The sequence below is a fragment of the Hippocampus bargibanti genome, linkage group LG12 (genome assembly GCF_051943395.1).
Source record: "Hippocampus bargibanti isolate YZ-2025 linkage group LG12, ASM5194339v1, whole genome shotgun sequence".
Lineage (NCBI taxonomy): Eukaryota > Metazoa > Chordata > Actinopteri > Syngnathiformes > Syngnathidae > Hippocampus > Hippocampus bargibanti.
Window position 1 is genome coordinate 15,555,415 of NC_142745.1, and position 25,472 is coordinate 15,580,886.

Genomic DNA, 25,472 nt, shown 5'->3' on the forward strand with positions numbered 1-25,472 from the left:
CGCAAAAATAAGCGAAGAATTTGGGCTTTATTGAGGTATGAGCCTGTTGATTTTAACGAAAATCGGCTTCTTGCTCGAACTCAAACTGGCTTTTCTAGAGGCAGATAAACATTTCGGGGCGATTAAGGGGGAGGCTGAGCTAAATGTTGAAGCCCGGTTTAATTCATATACATGTATTGTGGCGGGCGAGTTCAAAACGTCACTTTGTGGTTCGGTTTCCACATTCACTTCCGTGTTTGGGTCTTTGTGCGCTCGTACGGCACTCAAGGACGGCCAGTGCTTCGGAGGACTTTGCAAAAGTGAGCGTCGGTTACTTTTCTGTGACTATTTTTGTCAACAAAAGATTCAGAAAGTCGTGCATTTTTAATGTGTTTACTGTCGTGAGTTTGCATTCCGTGACGTTTAGCATGAACTAAAAACATACATAAAATATACAAGGTTTGTGTAGTCAATTCCCCGATGTGAATTACAAGACAGTCGAATGGCTGATAGAGGGAGCAGAGTCAATACAAATGCTACTGTTTGGGAGGTGGACCAACAGGTTAAAAACAGTTAAATCTCGTTGGGGTGGGGCTTGCTAGCGGTGAGGGTTAAAAAATAAAGGTGAAGCTAAGGTTATGAATTTAAAAAGTTGTGTGTGTATATATGAAAACGCAGGATAATTTCAATTTAAAAATTACAAATTAAAACCATTTATTTTTGAGAGCAATAAAACGGCAGGGGGGACATAGTCTCAATTTCTGACAAAAACTTGGATACTTTGTTTTGGGTTTTTTTTAAATATAGATTTCCGAGGAAAATGTGTATTTTTTTTATAAAAGTAATGTTTTGTATTGTGATCAGAAGTGCTATAGATATTCAATATTATCGTTTGTTTTCTCTTCCAAAAATGTGTATTGTCAATGTAATGTATTTCAGGGAAAATGTTTGAGGGAACACATTTTGTATATTTTGAGATTAAAATCGTATTTTAATCTCAAAAAATGGATTTGTATCGTTTAAGATTTAATATTGAAGGGGAAAAACATTTTCACATAGTTTCATTATAAACAATTTTGTAGGGTAAACGTACTTGGAAAATACGTTGAGAATTTTCAGTTGTATATTTTAAGTCATCTATATCTAGAAATACCACACTCGTTGCAATAAAAGTACATTTCTCTTCTGAATTACACAATCTTTAACCCGCGCGACCGTGCACGCGCACTCGCGCATACACATAAACACGCACACACACACACACACACACACACACACACACACACACACACACACATATAAACACGCACACACACGCACACACATAAACACGCACACACACACACACATATACAGAGGGGGAAACGGGCTTCTCAATTGCATGCCACTGCTGTCAATCCATTTGTTTTGTCTGCTTAATGATTGGCTGTGTCGAGAAGGCTCCACCCCCTGAGAGGATTGCTGTACTTTTCCACTCCAAAGTGAAAAAGTGTCTCCAGTCCACTCTTCTTTCTCTCTGACTCCTGACAACACAGAGCTCCTTCTCCGATTGGTTGTTGAACAAAATCCCAAACCATATTTGCACATTATTTGCTTTTGTATCATGAAGTCAACCATGATAGATAGATAGATAGATAGATAGATAGATAGATAGATAGATAGATAGATAGATAGATAGATAGATAGATAGATAGATAGATAGATAGATAGATAGATAGATAGATAGATAGATAGATAGATAGATAGATAGATAGATAGATAGATAGATAGATAGATAGATAGATAGAGAGCGAGGTAGGTTGGTCGGTCGCTCGATAGATAGATAGGCGGACGGATAGATATATATGAAATATGACAATGACAGGGAGTCCTCAGTTTACACAACTTTTCAAAAGTTTATTGATTCACACAGATATTTACTATAATTCACTATACTGCAATAGCATAGATTGCGGTGTTCCCACTTACAATAAAATACTCTGATTTGTTACAAGTAATTTGGTGTTCAAGGCAAACTCCAGTGTAACTTGAAGTGTTTTTATCACCCATCTCAAGGCAGACTTGTCTTTAAGACATTTTGACGGTTGCGGGTCACAAATTTTATTACTCACTGTGCAGTCTTTGTATTTGTGAGTATCCACTCTGAATATGTTCTAAAACGCATTTTGATCAAATACCAAACCAGATTTATTCAGACTGTGTACTACACTAGAACATACCTGAGACTCCACAAAACCATATTTTTGACCACTAAACCAGGTTTAAGGGTAGAATAAACAAGCATTTAGACTAAATAAGACTTTAGCCCAGACCAGACCTTAAACTTTATCGCTCTTTGGACCTCATCTGTTTAGGTTAGCTCAGACCTTGGACTAGATATGATTTACACTCCACTTTTGACTCACTATTCTTGAGTGTGTGTGTGTGTGTGTGTGTGTGTGTGTGTGTGTGTGTGTGTGTGTGTGTGTGTGTGTGTGTGTGTGTGTGTGTGTGTGTGTGTGTGTGTTCGTGTGTGTGTTCGTGTGTCATGTACAATTATTGAGTGTAGTATTTGGAGCAGTGCAAGGTTGAAAATAAGTTTTTGGAAGCCTAGGGACCCTCTCAAGTGGGAGGGGTTTGGAGGTGGGATCCTCTGTGAATCAAGGAGTGGGCTGGGGGTGGTGGGACCACCCTCACACTTACACACAAGATGGGCTTTTGGTAGAAACCTGAGCTGAGCCAGCAACTCCTTGACAACTACCTCAACCTGACTTTGACAACAAAACTACTTCAACAAGTTCCTCTGGGGGCAAAACAAAAACGGCCTGTTTTGTTTGGTTGTTCTTGTCGTATACTTTTTGAAAGATAATAATAATAATAATAATAATCATAATAATAATAGTAATAATAATAATAATAATAATACATTTCATTTATATGCTCCTTTCAAAATTCTCAAGGACACTTTACAGTCACAGGATATAAACATTGTTAGTAGTGTGTGATCGAAAGCGGTATCTAAAAGCAATAAATACAATTGCATACAATACATAATATCTAATGTGATATAACGTACATGTGTGTACACATTGCGTGTGTGTGTGTGTATGTGTGTGTGTGTGTGTGTGTGTGTGTGTGTGTGTGTGTGTGTGTGTGTGTGTGTGTGTGTGTGTGTGTGTGTGTGTGTGTGTGTGTGTGTACAACCTAAACCAGGACCCGTGGAGCCAACAGGACCCAAATGACCAGTAAAAACACACAAATTGGAAACCCAAACATTGTGCAAACACACACTGCAGGTTAGTGTGACATTATCTGTGGTGTGTGTGTTATTTATTTATTTATTTATTTATTTATTTTGCTTTGGGAACTTGACGCTCATTTTTGGTAGGAATTTTAGGAGTTGAAAATTGTTTTCATGTCTATTTGTCGGTCCGTCTGTCGGTCCGTCCGTCGGTTCGTCCGTCCGTCCATGTATTTGGTCCACGTGTAACACATTAGATGCATATTTAGATTTTTTTGTCATGACCTTTTAAGTCAATATAGTTACCCATATCAAATATGCTTTTAAAACTTTTATATATTTATACTTTGCACGATGTACGGTTCTTTTTACGAAACTTTTTTGTGCAGTTGTACATTTCAGTATCCTGACATTTTCTTTAATGCATAGAATACTTTATCTTTTGAACCCCCCCCCCTCCCAACCCCTTTGAATTTTGCTGCTGGAGATTGTAAATTTCCCATTGTGGGACTATTAAAAGCTTTCTGATTCTTCACTCGATCATGTCCAGCAGGCTTAAAGATTATTGGCTACTTGAGCTCACTCCCATGATCCCTTGTGTTGTATGTGGGACAAAAAAGGAAATCAAATATCCCTTTTTGTTTTGGGTTAAATTAATTTTCTAAAACCACTTTTGTTCCAAGAGGCCGCAACCAACATAATGGAAAAATCACACGATGCAGGATTTCAGTGTTTAATAACCTGACAAAAATCCTAACGTATAATTGCACAAAATGAAGCTCCTCAACTCACTTCAGCATCAAGATGCCACAAAAAAATAGTTTTTGCTTTACTGTAAGCAAAAGGTCCTGTTTTTCTTCAAACAAATATGCATGAATTTCAACAAAAAAAATATGAAACTTTATTTTTTCCATAGAATTTATTATTCTCATTATAATTCCCACAAGGGAAATTCAACGCACTGTACAAAATACACTTCTTGCTGACATCGGCAGAAATCTGCCTGTTCAGGATGTCAGAAAGTCACAGAACTGCGCAAAGTCCCGCTGCATAAAGTTGTGGCTCTGTAGCAGGTCATCCTCGGAGGGGAAGTACTGCATGCTGTCCTCGTGTTGGACGACCTGGTCCTGATGCATCCCACTTGGCGGTTTTTGTTCAGGATCTCGCTCCAGACCGTCCGGCAGGGCTCCCCTGGCGTTCTCCAAGGCGCCCAGGTACGAGTCCATGTCCGTGAGTTCCGATTCGCTATCGGAGCAGCTCCCTCCGGTGTCGCTGCCCATGGAATCGGAGCGCATATGCATCATCTGGTACTTCTCGTGCATGAGGAACTGGTTGGTGTTCTTGGGGGCGCGCATGCCCCGAGCTCGATTACCTTGGACGTTGATGGGCCGGAGGCGCCGCAAAGTAGTGCTGCTGGTGGGCCTCTGGAGTCTTCCGTGAGGATGAGGATGATGATGATGCTTGCGTCCTGTCAAACAGCCGCCGGTCGCCTTGCGCTTCTCGGTGCGGGCCTGCACGCCACCCCGCCGGGCTTCTCGAACGGACATCTCATTTGAGAGCATCTTTCTTGAAAGTGAAGCTGCTTCCTTTGTTCACATCCTCAAAAAAGAGGAATTTTGAGTGTCTTGCCGTCGCTCCCCGATCGGTCTACCTTTTGACAATTGTGTGGCTTTTCTTCTTCTTGACGTCTGGCTTGGGCCGACGCATAGCCGGCTCGTCGTTGCCCAGTTTGCCCGCTTACCTGCGAGCCTCTCGGGCTACGCGTCACGCCCTCTTCGGCCCTCGCGACGCTTGTCTTTTTCACCTCACCTGGGCTGCACGCAGGGTCGCTTGGTTAGTTTTTAAAGCGAGTTATTCAATGGCGTTTTAATTTTGTCGAGGTCGTTTGTTTTTCTTGGCCTGCTTTCTTATTTTCCTTTGAGATTTGGGCTACGTGTTGTCACACTTAAGTCACTCCCAAGCATTCAACTGAACTGTGGCTCTGACCCAGTGAAGAGGACGCTTAAAGGGGTAGAACTATCCATTAGGGCATTTCAAATAGGGGGGTAGCCAGTCTACCTTTTTTACTCCTGACTACTACCCTGGCTTAATACACATAGTAACGTTACACAACATTTACGTCGTCCTATCAAGTATTAGCACGTATCTACACGTTTTCGCACGTGATGGCGTTTATTGTGATGAACCCATTGCCTCCCAACCTACACCCACATTTGCCTAAATGGTTCAACCTGCTTCTGCCAGCAGATGAAATTTGATCCAATTCTGTTTTCATTTGAGGCTCGCCCCCTTCTATGATTGACACCAGCAGCAGACACTGGACATAGTATTCGTACACTAGTGTTCACTAACAACTTTTTACACATTTAAATATAGTATATGTATACGTTTAAATTATGGGGGTCTTGAAGTTTAAACCAAAATAAATATACATTTCGCGGGAAAGAAACTAACATTCTCACTGTCAGTGGAAATATAAACCCTACTCCATCTCTATAAGCTCGTCACGCGCAAAAGACTTTATAAGAGTATGTATATTTTAAAGGATCAATCTGGCCCCTTGTAGGGAAAAGCTGAAAGGAAAAGAAGAAGAAGAATCTGGCACATCATAACAGGACATTACAGTAAAACATCACTACAGTCTATACCCTACACAATTATGTCATAAACACGAACGTGTTTAAACATGTTTAAACTTGGATTTTCATTCAGGAAAACGTTGGAAAAATGGTGTTGGGTGACTCCGTGTGGCTTTATTGGGTAGTACATATTTGAATAAAACCTGTTAAATTGTTCTTACATACACGGTATCCAGTATAGAACTAAGAAGCCGAACGACGGATACAGTTCACACGTTTTATTTACTAAATCTGCATCTATTCACATGTGCATTAAATCGATGGAAATGAATGTGACATTCTCGTGTCCTTACGCCTTTCCATCGTCCCTTCTTTCCTCTTTACTTCATGCTTCTTATCGTCCAATTCTTTTCATTGACACGTGATAAAACTCCACTAATTAACTTATCTTATCGATCGATCTTACGTCAAGATAGCGAATAAATATAAAGGTGTTTTCCATAGAAGTCGGCCAGCTTGCAATATAAGAAATGGCCTGAAGGGAAAATAGTGGCGTCATATTTGGATCCAGCCTATCACATTCGAGGAAAAGAAGAAGTCAGCTGCTTGCCGTGACAACAAATTAAATGGCACCCGACTGCGAGCGAAGCAACTGAAGTTCCGGCTATAAAACGTCGATTCAAATGACAGTGTTTATCCTTTGACAGATCGACATTTTTTTGCCTCGATTCGATCATGGAACCCGCCCCGTTCACAGAAGAGATGTCAGAACGGAAAGTGTGTATTGTTGGATCTGAATTGGTGGAAAATTACACGGTAAGATCGGCTTCCGCCTTTTAACCTTAGCCCGTGATTAGAAAAGAGTCGTCCGTCGGCGAGAATTTGAAATCGTCCGTAAAACAGGTCGCGTTTGACTCGTCGACATATTAGAATCACTGCGTCCTTGCGTTTCGTTTTCTCTCGACCGTCGTTTTGAGTCAACAAATCGGATTGAATTGCGCTAGCGGAGTGCTATCACAGCAAACTGTCCGAACTCAAATCATCTTATTGCTGGGGGCCAATTTCATTGAAAATATTGTAACTGCCGGGCCCCCCAAATGTATTTTTTGTTACACGCAGTCATGAAAAGTACATTCAGGACGCCCAATTAACGAATGCACATTTGGTGCCAATACTGTTTCATAAATGGTCAAGTAGACTATCCACAAGTATTCGATAGCTGCAGCTTAAAGACAATGTGAATCGTTTGCCCTTTCAGGTCTATATTATTGAAGTGTTCGATGGAGAGCACACGTGGACAGTGAAGCATCGTTACAGTGACTTTCACGACCTCCATGAGAAGGTAAACATGAAATCAGACCTCCCCAATATTTTTTTGTCACAATAGAAAACTTAATACTGTGTGACTTAATGTCATAGGATGGAATCGGTTATTCTGTTTGTGAACTTGTGGATATACATTGTGGCCTACAGCAGTGAATCTTCTCTGGTTTCCATGTTTTGACCGTGTTTCTTTCTTTCCAGTTAGTGGCCGAGAATAAAGTGGACCGGCATTTGCTCCCGCCTAAGAAGATGCTGGGCAAGAACTCCAAGAGCCTTGTAGAGCGTCGGCAGAAGGAACTGGAGGTCTACCTGCAGGCGCTGCTTCGACAGTTCCCGGGGGCTACGCCCAATCCCCTCTCCACTTTCCTTCACTTCAACCTTTATGTGAGTTCAGACACCCCATGTTCATTTGATGCTCCCAGTGGGAGTTTACTGTCAAACTGACATGGGGAGCAAAAAACAAAACATATGTTTTAACAATGTGTCTGTGTTGACAAAGAGTGCGTATACTTTCTCTCCTCTGTGGTATAAAATCAATCGTGACTCACTTTCTACTTACTTATACCTGTCCCAGGTTGAGACAATTTTCTAATTTTAATATGTAGTAAATCTTGCCAACATGCCTTTTAGCTGTGTCTTATCTGAACCAGGAGTGATCTCATGAGTTTATCCCATGACTGCACAAGTATAACAGAAGGCCACTTGTTCCACCGTTGCTAAAAACATCGCCATGTGAGCCATGCTTTTCAACACATGAACATCACTATAGCCGTATCTAATTCGAGGGGGATATGTGAATCACTTTTGAAATTTTACTTGTCATATTTTTTAATTTCTTTCAAGATGTTTTATTCATTTTCCCCTTTCAGGAGATCAACGGCATCACGGCTGCGTTAGCTGAGGAGTTGTTTCATAAAGGTTTGCTTACTACCATTAAACTTTTTCATTGTTCGAATGAACAATGAAAAATCAATCCGTCCCCTGCTACAATTAAATTGGGGGGGCTCAAACTTGACGCTAGGATGATAGAAATCATAGGCCAAACGCCATCTATCCACTCATATAGACATTCTTGCAATGAGTTTGTTCTGAAAAAATCAAAACAAAAGCCAAATGCTGTTTGTTGGTAGGTGAAGAGTTACTGGCTGCCGGCGAGGTCTTCTCCCTGCGCCCCTTGCAGCTGCACGCCGTCTCCCAGCAGCTTCGTCTGGCCAAGCCCACATGCTGCAACGGTGACGCCAAGACCGACCTGGGTCACATCTTGGACTTCACCTGCAGGCTGCGCTACCTCAAGGTCGGTCACAAGCGCCACATCACTCCACTTTTCTCATGTTTCGAGTTTCAAATTGTCACCTATAACCCTTTAGGTCTGTGGCACCAGAGGTACTGTAGGAAGCAGTAACATCCTGGAGAGCAATTTGCCTTTTGATCTGTCTTTCTTCAAGTCCCTGCTTCAGATTGAGGTAATTGCATTTGCATTTTCACACAAATATTTATATGATGCATTTCCCCTCCAATTTAAAACAATTCCCAGGTAACATAACATGCTTAAAATGTTACATAATAGGAAATAATGATTGTGTTGTCGTAATTGGGTGATAAATGTTGAATAAGCCTTGGCATTGATTTGAAACGTGTCTTGAAATGTAAAGTTTGTCTCCTTTTCTGTCTTCAGATCAGCGAGTGCACAGCACATCAAATTGGAGGCTTGTCGTCTTTGAGGTCCAGCCTGGTCACTCTGAATATCCACCACTCCACCGACAGCATGATGGTACGTTTTAGATGCGGACTCTGCAAACCTCTGCTCAACAAATAGACAAATGGGCTTATCTAGTTTATAGAAGACATTGAAAATAGTTCAACGACACCACAAATCATACAGTCAAGATAGCTCATGAATACAAATCCTGAATAGGGGTAACTTGTCACAATTGATCACCAATTTTTTCTTTATTGTTATTGTTTTGTTTTTGTTGATGGGTTGATTGGTTGTTTTCCTTGTTGAATAATTTGCACAGTTGCAAAAGGATGTTGCTCTACAAATTGGCCACAAGGCATTCCGTATTCCACAAGGCATTCTGTATTCAAATGTTTAATTTCAAATGGTCTTATATGTTGTAAAAATAATAAAGATGAAAGTTACAAAAAACAGTTCATTCTAACAATACTAGAAGCCATTCTCTTATTTACAAAAAGGGCTTATTTTTAGTTAAGAAGTTACTTGATTGTTACTTGATTGTTGTATAATTGTTGATATAAATAGTTTATTTTACGACTATATTTGAATGTTATTATTTTCCCCAATTATATGATTCAATCTGAACTGAATATATTTTAAAAAATATTAAATACATTTCATTTCACAAATCTTGGGAAATTATGGCTAAATGAATGCATGTTTTATTTTTAACAACAAAAGATATTCATGCTCATTTGAAAATATTATCATTCATTTCAATAACTAACCCAAAATTAAATAATCATAAAAATGTCACACATTTTAAATATTCATAAAATATAATCTAGCAACACTTCCAAAAAATAAACATGTTCTAATTATTTATAAAACCAATTGTAAGGAAAAAAAAGCTAAATACATGCACCAATTTGTTTTGAAATAAAACGATTCCAATCTACTTATTTATGGGTGTAAATGATTCTTACAAATGAATTACTGCATTTTAATCAACTTATGTTGCAGTGTGAAAAAACAAAACACTGAATGAATGCAACAATATGACCCGCAATTCATCCTGCAAATACACCGTCTGACCCCACCAGCTTGTCCTCGTGCCGGAAGCCAGCGAATTCCCTCAGTGGGAAGCCGAGGGGTCGGACCGCAGCTGTCCCGTGACTGCCGTAGTGCCACGTTGGCAAAATCTGACCACCCTGGACATGAGCCACAACACCATCGGCGCCATTGACGGTTCCGTGGTAAGATGCGGCCGCCCTTTCCCGTCTCCGTGTGGCTTTTCTTTTCCTCTAATAATCTACAATGTGTCTTCCGTGTGTAGAAATTGATCCGTGAGGTGGAGTTTCTTGATCTGAGCCACAACCAGCTTTCCTCGGTGGAAAATCTTCAGGTACGCATCGTCTTGTTACCGTTGAATGCCTAAGAGTGAGTGAAACTCACCTGTTCCGTGCCACTTGTGGCTCTCGCAGCATCTGTACAATCTGGTCCACGTGGATTTGTCATACAACAATTTGTCCATCCTGGAGTCAGCTCACACGCGGCTGGGAAACATCAAGACGCTTAGCCTAGCCGGGAATCACTTGGAGCGGCTCACGGGTCTCAGCAAGCTCTATTCTCTGGTCCACCTGGATCTCAGCCACAACCAGCTTTGCCAAGTAAGCATTTGTTTTTAACTCATTCGCTGCCAATCCCGAATTTATTCCCCAATTTAAAAGTGTGACATGCCATTCCCGAATTTCTTTGGCTTTTGTTTTTTTTCTTGCCGGGGGTGCCGATAAAGCGCTGGTCAGACCTCTGCCAATGTTTTTCCCTTCTGCAAGTTGGCCACATTAGCCTTTTCTCCATTTTAGCGCTTTGTTACCGCTTCAGCTGTTGTTAAAGCGCTGTATAAATCAATATGTATTGAATTTCGTGCAGCTGCCCTAATTTCAAGCTCAGGTAACTCCAGACCCATATATAACTTGGGAATTAACTACAGTAAAGTCTCGTTATATCGATATTCAAGGGAGTCCGAAAAAATATCAATATAACCGGGACTATCGATATATCCGACCCTGTTTGCATGTAATTTTCTCCGTGCGTGCATAGAAATAGTATCGATATAACCGGGACTATCGATATATCCGATATCGATATAACGAGACTTTACTGTATTTTTCTCTGATGAAAGAAGAGAGTGTCTATGGTTTCTTACGCTGGATTGAATGTTTATGTAGTCCTAAAACTCAATATCCTGTGGGTCCTGCAATTTGAGTGAACATGACAAAAACCCTGGCACTGGAGTGGACACATTTTTGCACATCGTCTGGAAGTGAATGAGTTAAAACAACTTCCCATGTAGGTTTTGTTTGCAACCACATGATATTTATGCGTTTGCAGTTGGAAGAAATCAAGAACATTGGCTTGCTCCCTTGCTTGGAGAAGCTCAACCTCTCCTCCAACCCAATTTGCATCATTCCCGACTACAGAACCAAAATCCTGGCCCAATTTGAAGACCGCGCAGCAGAGGTAATGCGATCGCCGCCGCATTGTTGTGCGCACGTGTTGAATCACCACAACCTCTCGTGTGGTCAGGTATGTCTGGACGGTCAAGCGACCACAGAAAAGGAGTTAGACACGGTGGAAGTATTGAAAGCCATTCATAAAGCCAAACAAGTCAAAGACCGCATGAGCAGCAGTGACAAGAAGGTAACGTTTGTCGTCGACAAAAATCAAAACGCAATCAAATCATCATCTGTCATTCCTGACCATCGTGCTGAGATGTTTGCGCTTCTGATTTGGATGGCGGCTGCTCCCTGAAGGCTTCCTCCTCTCTGTCCTCTCGTCAGATCAGTGAGGAGACCAAGCTGTCCGTTGCTGCGCCTCTTTTCCTCTTTCTTCCTCCCTCCTCTATCTCTTCTTCCTCTCGCTACACCTCCGTTGTCACCCCTCATTCTTTCGCCTCTTCCGTGGCCTCCTCCTCTTCTTGTCAGGCCCAGCGGGCTTCCTGCGCCAGCCCAGGTAACCACGTTTGGGATGGCGTCGTCTTTTTGTAATTGCTTTCTTTCCTGGTTGTTATTATCCATCCATTTATTATCCATGACGCTCATTCTCACGAGGGCAGCGGGCGACACAAAAAGTGTCAGGAAGCCATTTGCAAAAAAGACACCTAGATGTCGTCATTTTAATTGAAAGTGGATTTTTTTGTTGTTGGTTTCATTTTCAGGGTTTCCTTTTTAAAAAAACAAAATAAAATATTTTGTACTAATCGTATCCTTATGTCACATTAATTAATTCATTCCCTTGAAATAGGAAAATGTCTTCATCAAGAGTGGACCCACAAATAAGTACAGTAAAGTCTCGTTATATCGATATCGGATATATCGATAGTCCCGGTTATATCGATACTATTTCTATACACGCACGGAGAAAATTACATGCAAAGAGGGTCGGATATATCGATAGTCCCGGTTATATCGATATTTTTTCGGACTCCCTTGAATATCGATATAACGAGACTTTACTGTATATAAAAAAAGTAAAATAAATTATTTTTGTTTTTGGGAAAATACAACCCCCCCCCCAAGATATTTTGTTACATTGCTACTGAATTTCGCAAAATGTCATAAAAGTGTACATTTCTCCACTGTTTGAGTAATAAAGGTTAATCTAATCAAATTTAATCTCATTGACCTCATCCATTGCTGGACCATGTGCAAAAATGTGTCCACTCCAGTGCCAGGGTTCTTGTCATTTTCTCTAAAATTGCAGGACACACAGAATATTGACTTTCAGCACTACATAGACATTCAACGCAGCGTAAGAAACATTAGACTCTCTTCTTTCATCAGAAAAATTATGTGGGTCTGGAGTTATCTGAGTTTTAAATAGGGGTGGCTGTACAAAAGGAAAATACTGCCGTCTTGTGGGAGGGAAAAACATTGCCAAAGTTCTTACCAGCACTTTATCGCCATATTCCTCTGCAAGAAAATACAAAACCAGAACGAATTCGGGAATGGCGCTCCATGTCATGCTTTTCAATTCCGAAATAAATTCGGAAGTGACAGTGAACGAGTTAATCTAATCTAATAATATTCAATTTTCAGTCGTTGTGCGCATCTTTAGTGATCCCAATGACTCCTTCACAACAAAATGAATTTCATTCACTGAATCCTCCTGATGTTCCTGTGTGTCTTGTTTGCAGAAATGACCAGCCAAGAAGAAGCTGCTGTTCCACCTATCGTCTTCCCTCCTGCAACTTCCTCCAGTGGGCACCTTTCTCCTGCCGACAACACCCTGGTCAGACATCCTACTCGTGACAATGACAGCAATCTGGTTGTTTGGTTTTTAATCGTTTGAATGTTTGTGTGCAGGTTCAAAACCCCGCCATTTGTCTGTCTGGACGTCTTCACAACCCATCTGTAAATACAAGTCCATGGTCAGCAGCTAAATCCCGTCACGCTCCACCCTCGCCTTACTCAGCAAAGCAAATCATCACTTGTATTCCTCTTGCAGTTCCCCATGCTCCTGCTTCTCGTCCACCTCTAACGCGCCTGAAATTACCTGCCCGGCCTGCAGCGCCACCCGGTGTCCTCTGCTCCCCTCTCGCCTCCTCTTCCTTACCTTCGCCGACCAGCTCTTCGTAAGCCTGCTCTCCAAGCGCCTCCGAGCCACCTTGAAGGAGCAATCTGAAAAGAAAGTGCAAGCCGAGAAACACGAGGAGGAACTGTGCCCACCTAGAGGCGTTTCATCTCATGTAGAGACCACGCAAATGGACTGTCTGCTCTCCAGGGACGGTTACTTTGAGATGGGACTGGATGATTGCGTTCAAGACTCATCCCACCCTCCTCTTCCCACTGGGCTCGGTGGTCCTCCCTCGGATGATGAGGAGCAGCGGGAAGAGAATATCACTCGTGTGCTTTGGTGCTACTGTCTTAAGGAGGAGAAGGAGGAAGTGGAGCAGAACGTTGTGTGTGTGGTGTTGACGCATAATCTACTATGCTTGCTGCGCTTGTCACGGGATGGCAAAGGCACCGATCTGGATGCAGGTAAATGAAAATGTTTTTCTTTGTATAAGCAATTGATGTTGCTTTTCAACGTCAAGTTAGCAGCTCAATAACTTTGGCATCATTGGTTAACACAGTGTTATCCGTTTCCCGGGTAACGGAGTGTCAGAGATGTTTGTTTGGACACTTTGAAATAAGGCTCGAACACAGCCAGATAGTCTTTGACTGACGGCAGGGGACGCAGCCATTCATGACCGACGGCCAATCTCTGCAGCCCTCTGCCAAGCTATGTATTGAGAGTAGATGCAAATTTCAATGATACATTAGTAAAACACAGTCCTCTTGATTTGAATACCACACCCCTGGACATCCCAAGCACCAACATCCATAAACCAACAGAACCTCGAAATTATAATGGGTTTTCTTTCCATGAATTGATAGATTTGTAACCTGGCTAATGAGCTCTTCCTGTGAATGAGTTACCAAGTCCTAAATTCTGCCCAAGGCCAGATCTCCTACCTGAGGATGACAGTTTCACAGGCTGTGTCTGTTCACCTCAGATTGACCCCAGTTTTTCTGTGCTTCCATTGCGGGCCTTGTATTCGCCCGACTAAGCATACAACATCATAAAGCGTCTATATAACTTCTATTCTGTCTATTCTCTTTCACGGGGTGAATACATTTCTCATTGTTGATTTGTGTTACAAATTTCCCCAGACTATTCAAGTTAACCCGTCAATAACTTTGGCACAGCTGGTGAATAATAGTAAGATTGCGCTAGCAAGTGAATTTAGCATTTCAAATTTTGATAACATGAATAAACAGAGACTCATGTTGGCATTCATCTTTATTGCCATTGTTGTATGACGAGACTCTTTTGTTTGTGTCTTTCCAGACGAAAACCAAAGTCCATCCACTGAAGCGATTGTGTCCGGTCTTGAGGTGACCCTTCTGCTGCCTTTCTCTCACCTTCGACTCTTCTTACACGCCGAGCTTCCATCATCCTGTCTAGCCTTTGGGCTGCAGAATGAAGCCGCTTGCTATTACCTCTTCTCCGAGGCTCAGGTGGTCCAAAGAACCACGGTCGAGTTGAAAAGACTGACGGGGGTTACAGAGGTAGCAGAGTTTCCTCAGGTTCTACCCCGCTCCCTTCTGAACTCCTGGGAAATGGAGGAGAGTCAGGAAGTTCAGAGAAGCTACTTAAGCCTCCTCCTGCCTTCCTCATTCTCTCCCACATCACCCCAACTCCTCTCGGATCTTTTACCCAACACGAAGGAGCTGCCATCTCTCCTTTTTCTCACCCATCGACACCTTTGGGTGCTGAAAATGGATGTCACTAAGATGGCCGAAAGAGAGAGAAGCACTACTGACCTTCATCGAGCTTCATGCAAGCTAATCCGCGTACCCCTGGGCTCTGTGGTGCTTCACCCCAACCAGCGATCTCAGTGTGGGAAGTCCTGCGACAACCCCAAACACCACCGCAGGTAAAAAGAGATTTGTAATTGTGTCTCTTTGTCATGGAGCATTTAAAACTCAGCGGATCATAAAGCATCAACACCCGACATTTGCATTAGCATGTCATTTATGCATTGTACATAAATCACCGTATTCAGTTGTTAACTCAGTCACTGCCAGACGATGTGCAAAAATGTGTCCACTCCAGTGCCAGGGTGTTTGTCATTGTCACTGAAATTGCAGGACCAACAGAATATTGAGTTTTAGGACTACATGAACAGTCAATTCTGGAGTTATCTGAGCTTGAAATGGAGGTGGTTGTACAAAATACAATACAATACAATACAATACATATTGATTAATATAGCTCTTTAACAACAGCTGAAGCTGTAACAAAGCGCTAACATGGACAAAAGGCAAATGCCACAAATTCGAGAATGGCAGGTCACACTTTTCAATTGCCGAATACATTCGGAAATGGCAGCAAATTAGTTGAATTATTCAACACGGACAAACACCCTAACATAATCCTTGTTCATCGTAGTAGCTAGCAAATATGACTATTTGAATTGTTGTGTCCAGATTGAAACACACCACCGAGTTACTGGTGGCTGGTGGCAGCCTGCTTCTACTTTTCCCGCTGGCCCAGGATAAGAGCTCCTTCTTGGTGGAGCTGAGCCAGCGTAGAGTGGCTCTCGAAGGACTAAAAATGCTAGCGCTGCCTGTCCCTTGCAGATGCACATCGCACCAAGAGGAAGCCACACAAGGTGAGGACAACTTTTCTGTTTGATTAAGAATACCGGATTTTCTGGATTATAAGGCTCACCCACAATGAATGATTTAGCCATTATTTTTCTTTTTTGATGTCAAACGCAAAAATAGAAATTGCAGACTATTATAATGTCTGTTTTTGTCTCCATTTTTATGAGCTCAGAAATATTAGAGTTTATCAAAGTACAAAATTAATATCATTTTCAGAGATTACCAATCTTTCTTCTTTAAAAACGTTTGTTTCTTAAAGGTTTTTATGGAATATTTTGTCCTTAAAAATTTCAGAAATAAACACTTTTTGTTTTTCTTGAGACACTAACTACAAAAACAAGCAAAAAAAGAAACCATTTTCCATTTCTAATCATTGTGCCTAAAACGGAAAACGATGGCAAACTCGAGAAAAATTCCACCTTGCAAATTAATTTGATTATTGAAATTAAACGACATTTTATATATCCCAGCATGGACCGCACATTACTCCTTCTCGGGGCGGGGGATCAATGGCTTCTCACGGTAGTTGCGAAACCTGTTGTGGCTTGATATTACTTCACATAAAAGGTGCACCGGCATATAAGGCGCAGGATCATCTTTGGAAGAGAATCAAGTCTTTTGGGTGCGCTTTATACACAGGAAAATACTGTAATCATTACCATTTCTATCTATCTAATTAGAGGCTAGATATCAAAATATCCCCACCCTTGCTTTAGAATGACACTTGGTTTGCTTCCCCAGCTCACAATAAAAATCCCGTTGACCAGTCCTGTTATAGCAGAAGAGCACACAGCAACAGCGGGTAAGCAGCGACATTTATCCTTCGAGTGGTGCGTTGATTGCTGAGGCTGATACAATTTTCAGTTTACGAGCTCCCGGCAAGTCGATTTTGTCATTATCTTAATGGAATGGATAATCAGACACATAACTACAAGACAAATACACTCACAAGGAGCCCCGAGTGGCAAATCACTCAAACTGCTGATGTCACTTGGTAGGCCACGGCCCTCTATAGCATACAGTGTGTGAGAGAGGCTTGGCTTCATAAAACCATTTGTTTTCTATTCTACAATGCCGTAAGAGTATGCATCTCCAACATGTTCCTCATTTCTAATCAATCTTTCCTTGCAGCTCCTCTCGTGTCCGACTGGAAGAGAACCAGCTATCCCCTCACCTCACTCCGAATCTTTCCCCGGGGCTCAAACTTTTAGCTGGGCTTGATGAGGAACTGCTGCTGACGTACTTCCATAAACATATATCACAGGTACTTTGGAAATGAACCGGCTTTTATCTGCCAAGGAAGAGCTTTGTTAAGCCTGCGTTGCTAACTTAAAGGGCAACCGACGCCTGCGGACAAGTTGTGTTCATAATTTGTAAAATCACTTCAAATGACTTCTACTGAGCGTATTTTACGCTCGGAATATAGCTATATTTTACGTTTTAAGACTCGTGCTGAATATTCAGGAAATCTTATTTTCGAGTTGATGACGATGCGTGACGTCACATCTGCAACGCCCCTGACAGAGAAAGCAACACAGAATGCATTTTGGGTACTTTGTTTGTTCTGAAAACTTCGTGTTGATGGCTAAATTAGAAGGAAAACACATGAATAACGCGATGGTTAATCGTTGTGTGTTGCACCAAGACGACTACTTGATACTAGTTGACACAAATTCCCAGCAGACAAATCAGTCCATTTCCAACGGAGCTACATTGGAGTCCAGACGCCTCAAAATGATACAGGAAGGACTTCTTCAATCGATTGCAAACATTTATGCTTTCTTGTTCAGAACTATTTGAATCATATTCATAACTGGATGAGTAACTAGAAAGCATCTTCTCTGAATCTGAAGCCATTGTTTTGATTCCAGAGCAAGCCAAGACATCCTGGCATGACGTCACGAACAAGGAGGGCGGGACCTTCTGAAACTCGGCATTTCCGGGGTCATTTTGAAATACAGTGAGACCTCAACTTAGGAACTTAATTGGTTCCCAGACAGAGTGTGTAAGGCGAAAAGTGTGTATCTCAAAAAGAAATTCCCATAGGAAACCATTAAAATAGGAATAATCCGTTCCCAGGTTTCCATAAAATATACTTTTCAACTAAATAAGCGTTATAACTACACACAACATACCTTATTCTATGTATAATATGTGCTATTGTATTGTAATGAAAGAAATACACTGCATTGTATCATAAAGTCACTTTATTTACATTTGTGATGGTCATTGATGGCTTGATGGAATGGCGTTGGAGGTCCGAGGTCAAAGGGAATTGCTGTTTGGAAAGAGTCACATTCCATAAGGACTGTAATTAAAGAAATGTATTTATTTATTTATTTATTTTTTGTATTTTTATTTATTTATTCATTTATTTATTTATTCATTTATTTATTTATACCAAAAAGGTAGATCGTTAATTTCATGATCTACCTTTTTGGTATATTTATAGTTAATGTTGCCAATTATGAGTAGCAAGGTACATCAAGGAAAATAACTGAAGTGTTTCATTTTATTTTATTTTCTTATTTATTTTATTTTATTATTTTTTGTGTTTGTTTTTTATTGTATTTTTTATTTGTTTATTTATTTGTGTGTTTGTTTATTTATTTAGTTATCTGTGTATTCAATTATTTATTTTAAGTCCAAGGAGGAAAAGGTGCATCAAGTTTTGTGGCTATCTGCCATCCTCTACGCTGCACCAGAGGCAGAACTGGCCTGCTGCCTTTTTCTCTCTACGGAGAGCGTCTACTTCCTTTTGGAAGACTCCGCTGCCACTCGCCACTGCCTAGCAGGTATTATAATAATGTGTCTCAACATCAACATTCAGCCAAAAACGCGCTAAAAGCGCCTCATTCATTTTAGCATCTAGTCATTTATTTGATTGAACTATGGAAATTAAGTTGGGGTTTCCATAGTTTTCTAATTGAGATGCATATTACGGTTTAAAACTGTCAGAAAGATCACTTCAAATTTAAAGTCAGAAGAATCATCTCTAAGCTTTGATTGTGCAAAATGCTCTGAATGCCAACAATATGAATAGTCTGTATATATTTTTTCAATCCGTCAGAAATGGATACGAGCACATCTCCGGACCCAAACGTGTGCCTTTGCTGCTGCCTGACTATCCGACTCGTCGATCTGCTTTCTGTCAACGTGGGATTGTTCGATCAATACTTCAGGCTTGTAGGTCAGTCTCTGGCGTCCCGGTAAATGCACTGGTCTACTTGGATACTAAAAAGCTAGTGCTACTGTGTGGAAAAGTCATGTTTAAAAGAGGATTGTGGACTTTATATAGCTCTGATGCTTTTTGTTATGGAAAAATGTACGTTGTCGTGATCATTAATATATAAGACAGTCTGAGTGACCCATTGTCAGGGATGTTCGATCGGACACTGTAGACAAAGACTCAAACCCAGAAAGATTGTCTTTTTACTGCCGGCAGGAGACTCAGACAGACGCCTGAATTCTGCAGCCCTCTGCCAAGCTATTCATTGAGAGTACAGTAAAGTCTCGTTATATCGATATCGGATATATCGATAGTCCCGGTTATATCGATACTATTTCTATGCACGCACGGAGAAAATTACATGCAAACAGGTATATCGATAGTCCCGGTTATATCGATATTTTTTCGGACTCCCTTGAATATCGATATAACGAGACTTTACTGTATATGCAAATTTAAGTGATACATTGGTAAAACATAGTTTATTAGAATACCACGCCCCTGGGTGTTCTAAGCGCGAACAGCTGTAAGCAATAAAACATTGTCTCTTTAATGAACTGATAAATTTATAACCTGGCTAATAGGCTTTTCCTGTGAAGGAGTTTCAAGTCTTAAATTACTCCGGTGATATAGGAGTTTCCCCAAGTCCTAAATTCTGTCCAAGGCCAGATCTCCTAGATGAAGATGACAGTTTAGCTTGCTGTGTCTGTTAACCTCAGATTGAACCCAGGTTGTCTGTGCTTCAATTGTGTATTCGAGACTCATGTTGACTAAGCATATAACAGCATGAAACTTTTAAATATAAGTTATTCCAAAACAAACATGCGTATCATACCTCTGAAGATGGAGGTTACTGATTCACTGTGGCGACCTCTTGAAAGCCGAAAGGAAAAGAAGAAGATTCTCCATCACCCATGTGTTGCAAAACATTTGCTTTGTTTTGCCTGCTCATCTCATTTTTTCCCCCCATTTTGGCTCCGCAGGCCGCTTGGCCGAGCACATTGTTTGCTGCCTGAGTAGAGACAGTTACGGCACGGGGCTGTTTCTGCAAGAACTGATGTCTGTGCTCAGTCTGCAGCAAAAGCCAACTGTTCCGGAGCCTTCGGAGCAGGACTTTTACTCACAGTTTACAAACACCAGCTCAGGTAACACTCTGTTCAAATCCAAGAGGATATGATGCTCATAATTGACAGTGATGTATGCCCTGAAAATTGAATTTTATTTGACACATCGTAAACAAAAACTGAGAATTCTCTCACTGGATATTTTTACCATAGAATAAATGTCCAAAATAGTCTGTCTTAAATGTTTCATTCATTTCCAATTGCACTACATCGAAGGTGTCAAAGTCAAGGCCGTGGGGCCAGATCTGGCCCACCGCATCATTTTATTTGGCCCACAAAAGCAAATCAAGCATGTCAAGTTCCATCATGCTTGCTCAAATCCAAACCAAAATTTCCAACTGTCTGTCATATGTAATCCACAAAAACAGACATTACTCTTGGCTTGTGATTTTAAAACTAGTTATCCATCAATTTGTTGTGCGCTGTGTACATAATATTTGGAGATTATTAACTCATTCGCTGAAAAGTGTGACATGGAGCGCCATTCCCGAATATCTTCAGGTTTTGTTTTTTCTTGCCGGGAGTGCTGATAAAGCACTGGTCAGAACTCTGGCAATGTTTTCCCTCCCATGAGGTATCAGCATTTACCCTTTGTCCATGTTAACACTTTGTTACAGCTTCAGCTGTTGTTGAAGCACGGTATAAATCAATATGTATTGCATTGTATTTTGTACAGCCGTCCCCATTTCAAGCTCAGATACCTCCAGACCCATATAATTTAGGAATTACTTATTTTATCTGATGAAAGAAGAGAGTCTAAGGTTTCTTAAGCGACATTGAATGTTTATGTAGTCCAAAAACTCAATATTCTGTGGGCCTGCAATTTGAGTGAAAATGACAAAAACTGGAGTGGACACATTTTTGCACATCGTCTGGCAGTGAATGAGTTAAAGGAAAGGACAACCGACACCTCCGGGCAGGTTGTGTCCATAATTTGTAAAATCACTTCAAATGACTTCTACTGAGCGCATTTTACAAAGATTCCACGGCAAGACAAGACTTGCGCTGAATATTCAGGAAGTCTTGTTTTCGAATTGATGACGATGCCTGACGTGACGTCACGTCAGGAACGCCCCTGACCGAGAAAGCGACAGACAATGCATTTTGGGTACTTTGTTTGGTATGAAAACATTGTGTTGATGGCGAAATTAGAAGAAAAAACAGAAAACGCGATGGTGAATCATGTGTCGCACCAACACTACCAATTGCGGTAACACCACAAAAGTGGACACAAATTCTCAGCAGACAAATCAGCCCATTTCCAATGGAGCTTGTGTGCCATCTTGTGCGAGCTACATTGGAGTCCAGACGGCTCGAATTGATACGGAAGGACTTCTTTAATCCATTACAAACATTTATGCTTTCCTTTAACTATTCATAACTGGATGAGTAACAAGAAAGCATCTTCTCCGAATCTGAACTCTCTGAAGCCATTGTTGTGTTGTGTCTGGAGTATTTTGGCGTGATGTCACAAACAAGGGGGCGGGATCTTCTGAAACTGCCATTTTCGAGGTCATTTTGAAGCAGTTTTGGGACACTTTAAGTCATTTTTATTGGTGTTTTTCATTTGACTAAAAATATCACCCTGCGTGTTTTGGGTATTTTATATGCTATACAACGTTTTTATGATGTCAGGAAATAAAAAAATGATGTCGGTTGTCCTTGAAATATGTATATGGTTTCCCAAAAAATCATAACGGCCCTCAAAGGGAAATTAACTGCAATTTGTTCCTTGACACAAATGACTTTGAAACCCCTGCTGACTAAATTATTCCAAAATTTCTGCCCCCTACAGGCAAAATGCACAACTACGAGCTCGTCCACAGCAGCAAGGTGAAGTTCATCTACCCCAGCGAAGAGGAGATGGGCGACCTCACTTTCATCGTGGCCGAGAGGAAGATCCCCGCCGGTGTGGCGCCCGCTACTTTGTCGTCATTGTCCTCCTCGTCCTTGTCCTCGCGTTCCTTCAACGTGTTGCTGTACCTGCTGGTCTTTCAGGTGTTTTACTATTTTGGGGGGAATCCTGTGATTTTAGAGCTTTGTCGAAATGAAATGTCAAGCGGATTTTCTCCCGACTAGGTTCAGCTGGAGAACCACCAGACCTCAAACAGATCTCCCGTCCTCCAGCCCAGGACGCTGATTCTGACCAGCACAGATATCTTCCTGTTGGACGAAGACTACGTCAGCTATCCGCTTCCAGATTTCGCCAAGGAGCCTCCGTCCAGGTGAGTTTCCTGTTCCACCCCCAACTGCCCTCTACCTTTCTGTTATTGGTTGTCAACAACCACACCTTTCCCATAGGGAACGTTACCACCTGCGAGAAGCCCGGCGGATCCGCGACTTGGACCGGATTCTGCTCGGCTACCAGACGTACCCTCAGGCCCTGACGCTGGTATTCGACGACCTGCCGGGCCCGGACTTGCTGTGCCACCTCACCATGGACCACTTTGGGGTGGAGGGCGAGGAGCCCCTCTCGCCTCCGCCTCCTCTTCCGTGCGGGGGTGCGGCGGGTGAGGTGCAATGGTGCGTCTTTGTCCCGGGAGCCGACAGCCGTGAGAGACTCATCTCCCTGCTGGCTCGCCAGTGGGAGGCGCTGTGCAGCCGAGAACTTCCGGTGGAGCTCACCGGCTGACTGGATTCACAACGAAAAGACCGCCATGGCAACGACACCACACGACGCAGGTCCAAACTCATAAATGAGTCAATCGTTGTGGATTGTCCAAGAGACACGCCTCACGTTTGTCCCACCGCTAAGGGAGATGAATGGAGGGCAGCCATTTTGGATCATGGTGATGAAGCGATAAAAGTATCGATGAAAAGGCAAAAGGAAAATGGCCGTTTTGACGCATGGAGATAAATCGGAAAAAGAAGTGTGGGCCAAACGCAGCAAAACCAAATGGGCCATTTTGACTCGCATAAATGATGACGCATACACGGTACACACCATTTTGACGGCGTACCTCTGCTAACTAAATTGAGAGGCAAGCAATACAACAGTGGCCAGTTTGACTTTTGAGTTTGGCTTTGCGAGATAATTTCTCCCAGGCAAGTTTCACTCTTATGTTGTCCCGCCCATAAGAGATGAAAACAAAGAGCGGCCATTTTGTCTTTGGGCCCTTTCAATGAATTTTTCACAACTTTCGTAAATGTTTTGAATGAACGATCAAAAGTAGCACTGTAAAAACACACTGCCAGGTTTGTAAAATCTTAGTTTTGGATTAATAGTAGCGCTTTGTGATTTTGTCATCCACATTTTGGTTGCTGCCTCTCACTTGCTACTTTGTTTTTTAGTAAGAGGGAAGGAGAAAGTTCGAGAAATGAAATATTTCACAAGCCATCAATGGACACAGCAAGAGGATGAAAAAAGTGCACAGTCACTTTTACGAACTTGCTTCCTCCTTCTGTGCCATTGTGAGTGAAGGAATCGGAGACATGCACAATTTAGTGTCCCAGGATATACTTTTCACAAGATCTCAAAGTTTTTGTGAGTCGTGCCGGGCGGATGGACTCTTTCAACAGGGGGTGCCATCGACTTTGCTTGATTTTTAAAAGTTCATCATGAATGTTGTTATTGGGGCAAATGGACAGATGGTATATTAACCAACTTTAACCAAAAAAAATGTTTACATATACGACCACTAAATATATAAAAACTTGCACCAACCATTTTAGTTCTTTGCACTTTCCGATATTTGCCGTACAAACTAAAGCTTTTTATTGGGGTAACTGATACAGCTACTGGTCAGATGAGTCGGTACTCTGACACATTTGGGAGTTATATATAAAACAAAAAACAAATCTGCCTTTACAAAAATGTGGCTTGTTTTTAATCATTACCATAAGGTATTTTTTTAATATATATTGGATCGCCTGAAACTGCGTACCTAATGAAATGACCAGAGGATGTAACTGTCAATTGTCTGGATTATTTCTTTTTTCAAAAGTATTATTTACAACACAAATACGTGTTATGTATTATCATTGAGCATTATCTGTGTCTTTGTGTTGTCATATTATTTATTTATTTAGTTTTTTTTTTTTTACTTTATGTTACTTCCGGGTTGAGTGAACGCTGGCGAGTGTGGCTGCCACAGAAATCTGAAAAGTGTCCTTGAGTTTTGAAAGGCACTTATAAATGAAATATTATTATATTATTATTATTATTTGAAATACAGTATTTGTTCTGCTTTGTTACATATGTTTCTTAAATATTTTTATATTTTACATTGAAGTGGTTGCAAGTAAAAATCATCCAAACGTCATGAGGATTGTCATTATCTTTTTTGTTGGTTTACATGCAAAATTGCTGTTTAAAATATATATATATATATATATATATATATATATATATATATATATATATACAGTAAAGTCTCGTTATATCGATATTCAAGGGAGTCCGAAAAAATATCGATATAACCGGGACTATCGATATATCCGACCCTGTTTGCATGTAATTTTCTCTGTGCGTGCATAGAAATAGTATCGATATAACCGGGACTATCGATATATCCGATATCGATATAACGAGACGTTACTGTGTATATATATATATATATACATATACAGTAAAGTCTCGTTATATCGATATTCAAGGGAGCCTGAAAAAATATCGATATAACCGGGACTATCGATATATCCGACCCTGTTTGCATGTAATTTTCTCTGTGCGTGCATAGAAATACAGTAAAGTCTCGTTATATCGATATCGGATATATCGATAGTCCCGGTTATAGCGATACTATTTCTATGTACGCACAGAGAAAATTACATGCAAACAGGGTCGGATATATCGATACTCCGGGTTATATTGATATTTTTTCGGACTCCCTTGAATATCGATATAATGAGACTTTACTGTAGTATCGATATAACCGGGACTATCAATATATCCGATATTGATATAACGAGACTTTACTGTATATATATTCTTCCCCTAACATCATTTGAGAACTTGGAGCGTGAATTTCGAAAATTCAGAATTGAAAGGTAAAAGTTATAAAATGTGAAGGTTCTCCCAAAATTAAAATATTTATAATAGGAGATTAAAATCATAGTTCATCAATGATACAAAAAAATGGGTACAAAGTGGTTACATTGGCATTTTTTTCCAGTGACAAAAA

At 41.1% G+C, this 25,472-nt stretch overlaps 2 protein-coding genes across 2 annotated transcripts; one reads left to right on the plus strand and one right to left on the minus strand.

The window, feature by feature from the left end:
* Positions 1-3,918: 3,918 nt before the first annotated feature.
* LOC148890670 (uncharacterized) lies at positions 3,919-5,187 on the minus strand. The gene is made up of 2 exons (XM_089011202.1): positions 4,941-5,187; positions 3,919-4,785 (listed from the first exon to the last, which is right to left on the minus strand). Exon 2 carries the CDS (start codon positions 4,759-4,761, stop codon positions 4,207-4,209), a length of 555 nt encoding a protein of 184 aa, XP_088867328.1. The 5' UTR covers positions 4,762-4,785; positions 4,941-5,187; the 3' UTR covers positions 3,919-4,206.
* A 1,216-nt stretch (positions 5,188-6,403) lies between these two features.
* nisch (nischarin) lies at positions 6,404-24,611 on the plus strand. Its single transcript, XM_089010556.1, is given in 26 exon segments — positions 6,404-6,594; positions 7,037-7,120; positions 7,303-7,485; positions 7,971-8,019; positions 8,232-8,395; positions 8,469-8,564; positions 8,777-8,872; positions 9,883-10,035; positions 10,116-10,184; positions 10,264-10,449; positions 11,174-11,302; positions 11,369-11,482; positions 11,623-11,794; positions 12,978-13,072; positions 13,147-13,275; positions 13,278-13,821; positions 14,675-15,263; positions 15,817-16,001; positions 16,738-16,798; positions 17,128-17,260; positions 18,641-18,791; positions 19,067-19,186; positions 20,209-20,370; positions 22,145-22,347; positions 22,429-22,574; positions 22,651-24,611. Coding segments are annotated over 26 exon segments (4,425 nt in total). The 5' UTR covers positions 6,404-6,513; the 3' UTR covers positions 22,982-24,611.
* The last annotated feature ends 861 nt before the right edge of the window (positions 24,612-25,472 follow it).

What these genes read in the sequence shown, in the direction of transcription:
- LOC148890670 (XM_089011202.1), bottom strand. Translation starts at nt 4,761, where the DNA reads ATGCTCTCAAATGAGATGTCCGTTCGAGAAGCCCGGCGGGGTGGCGTG.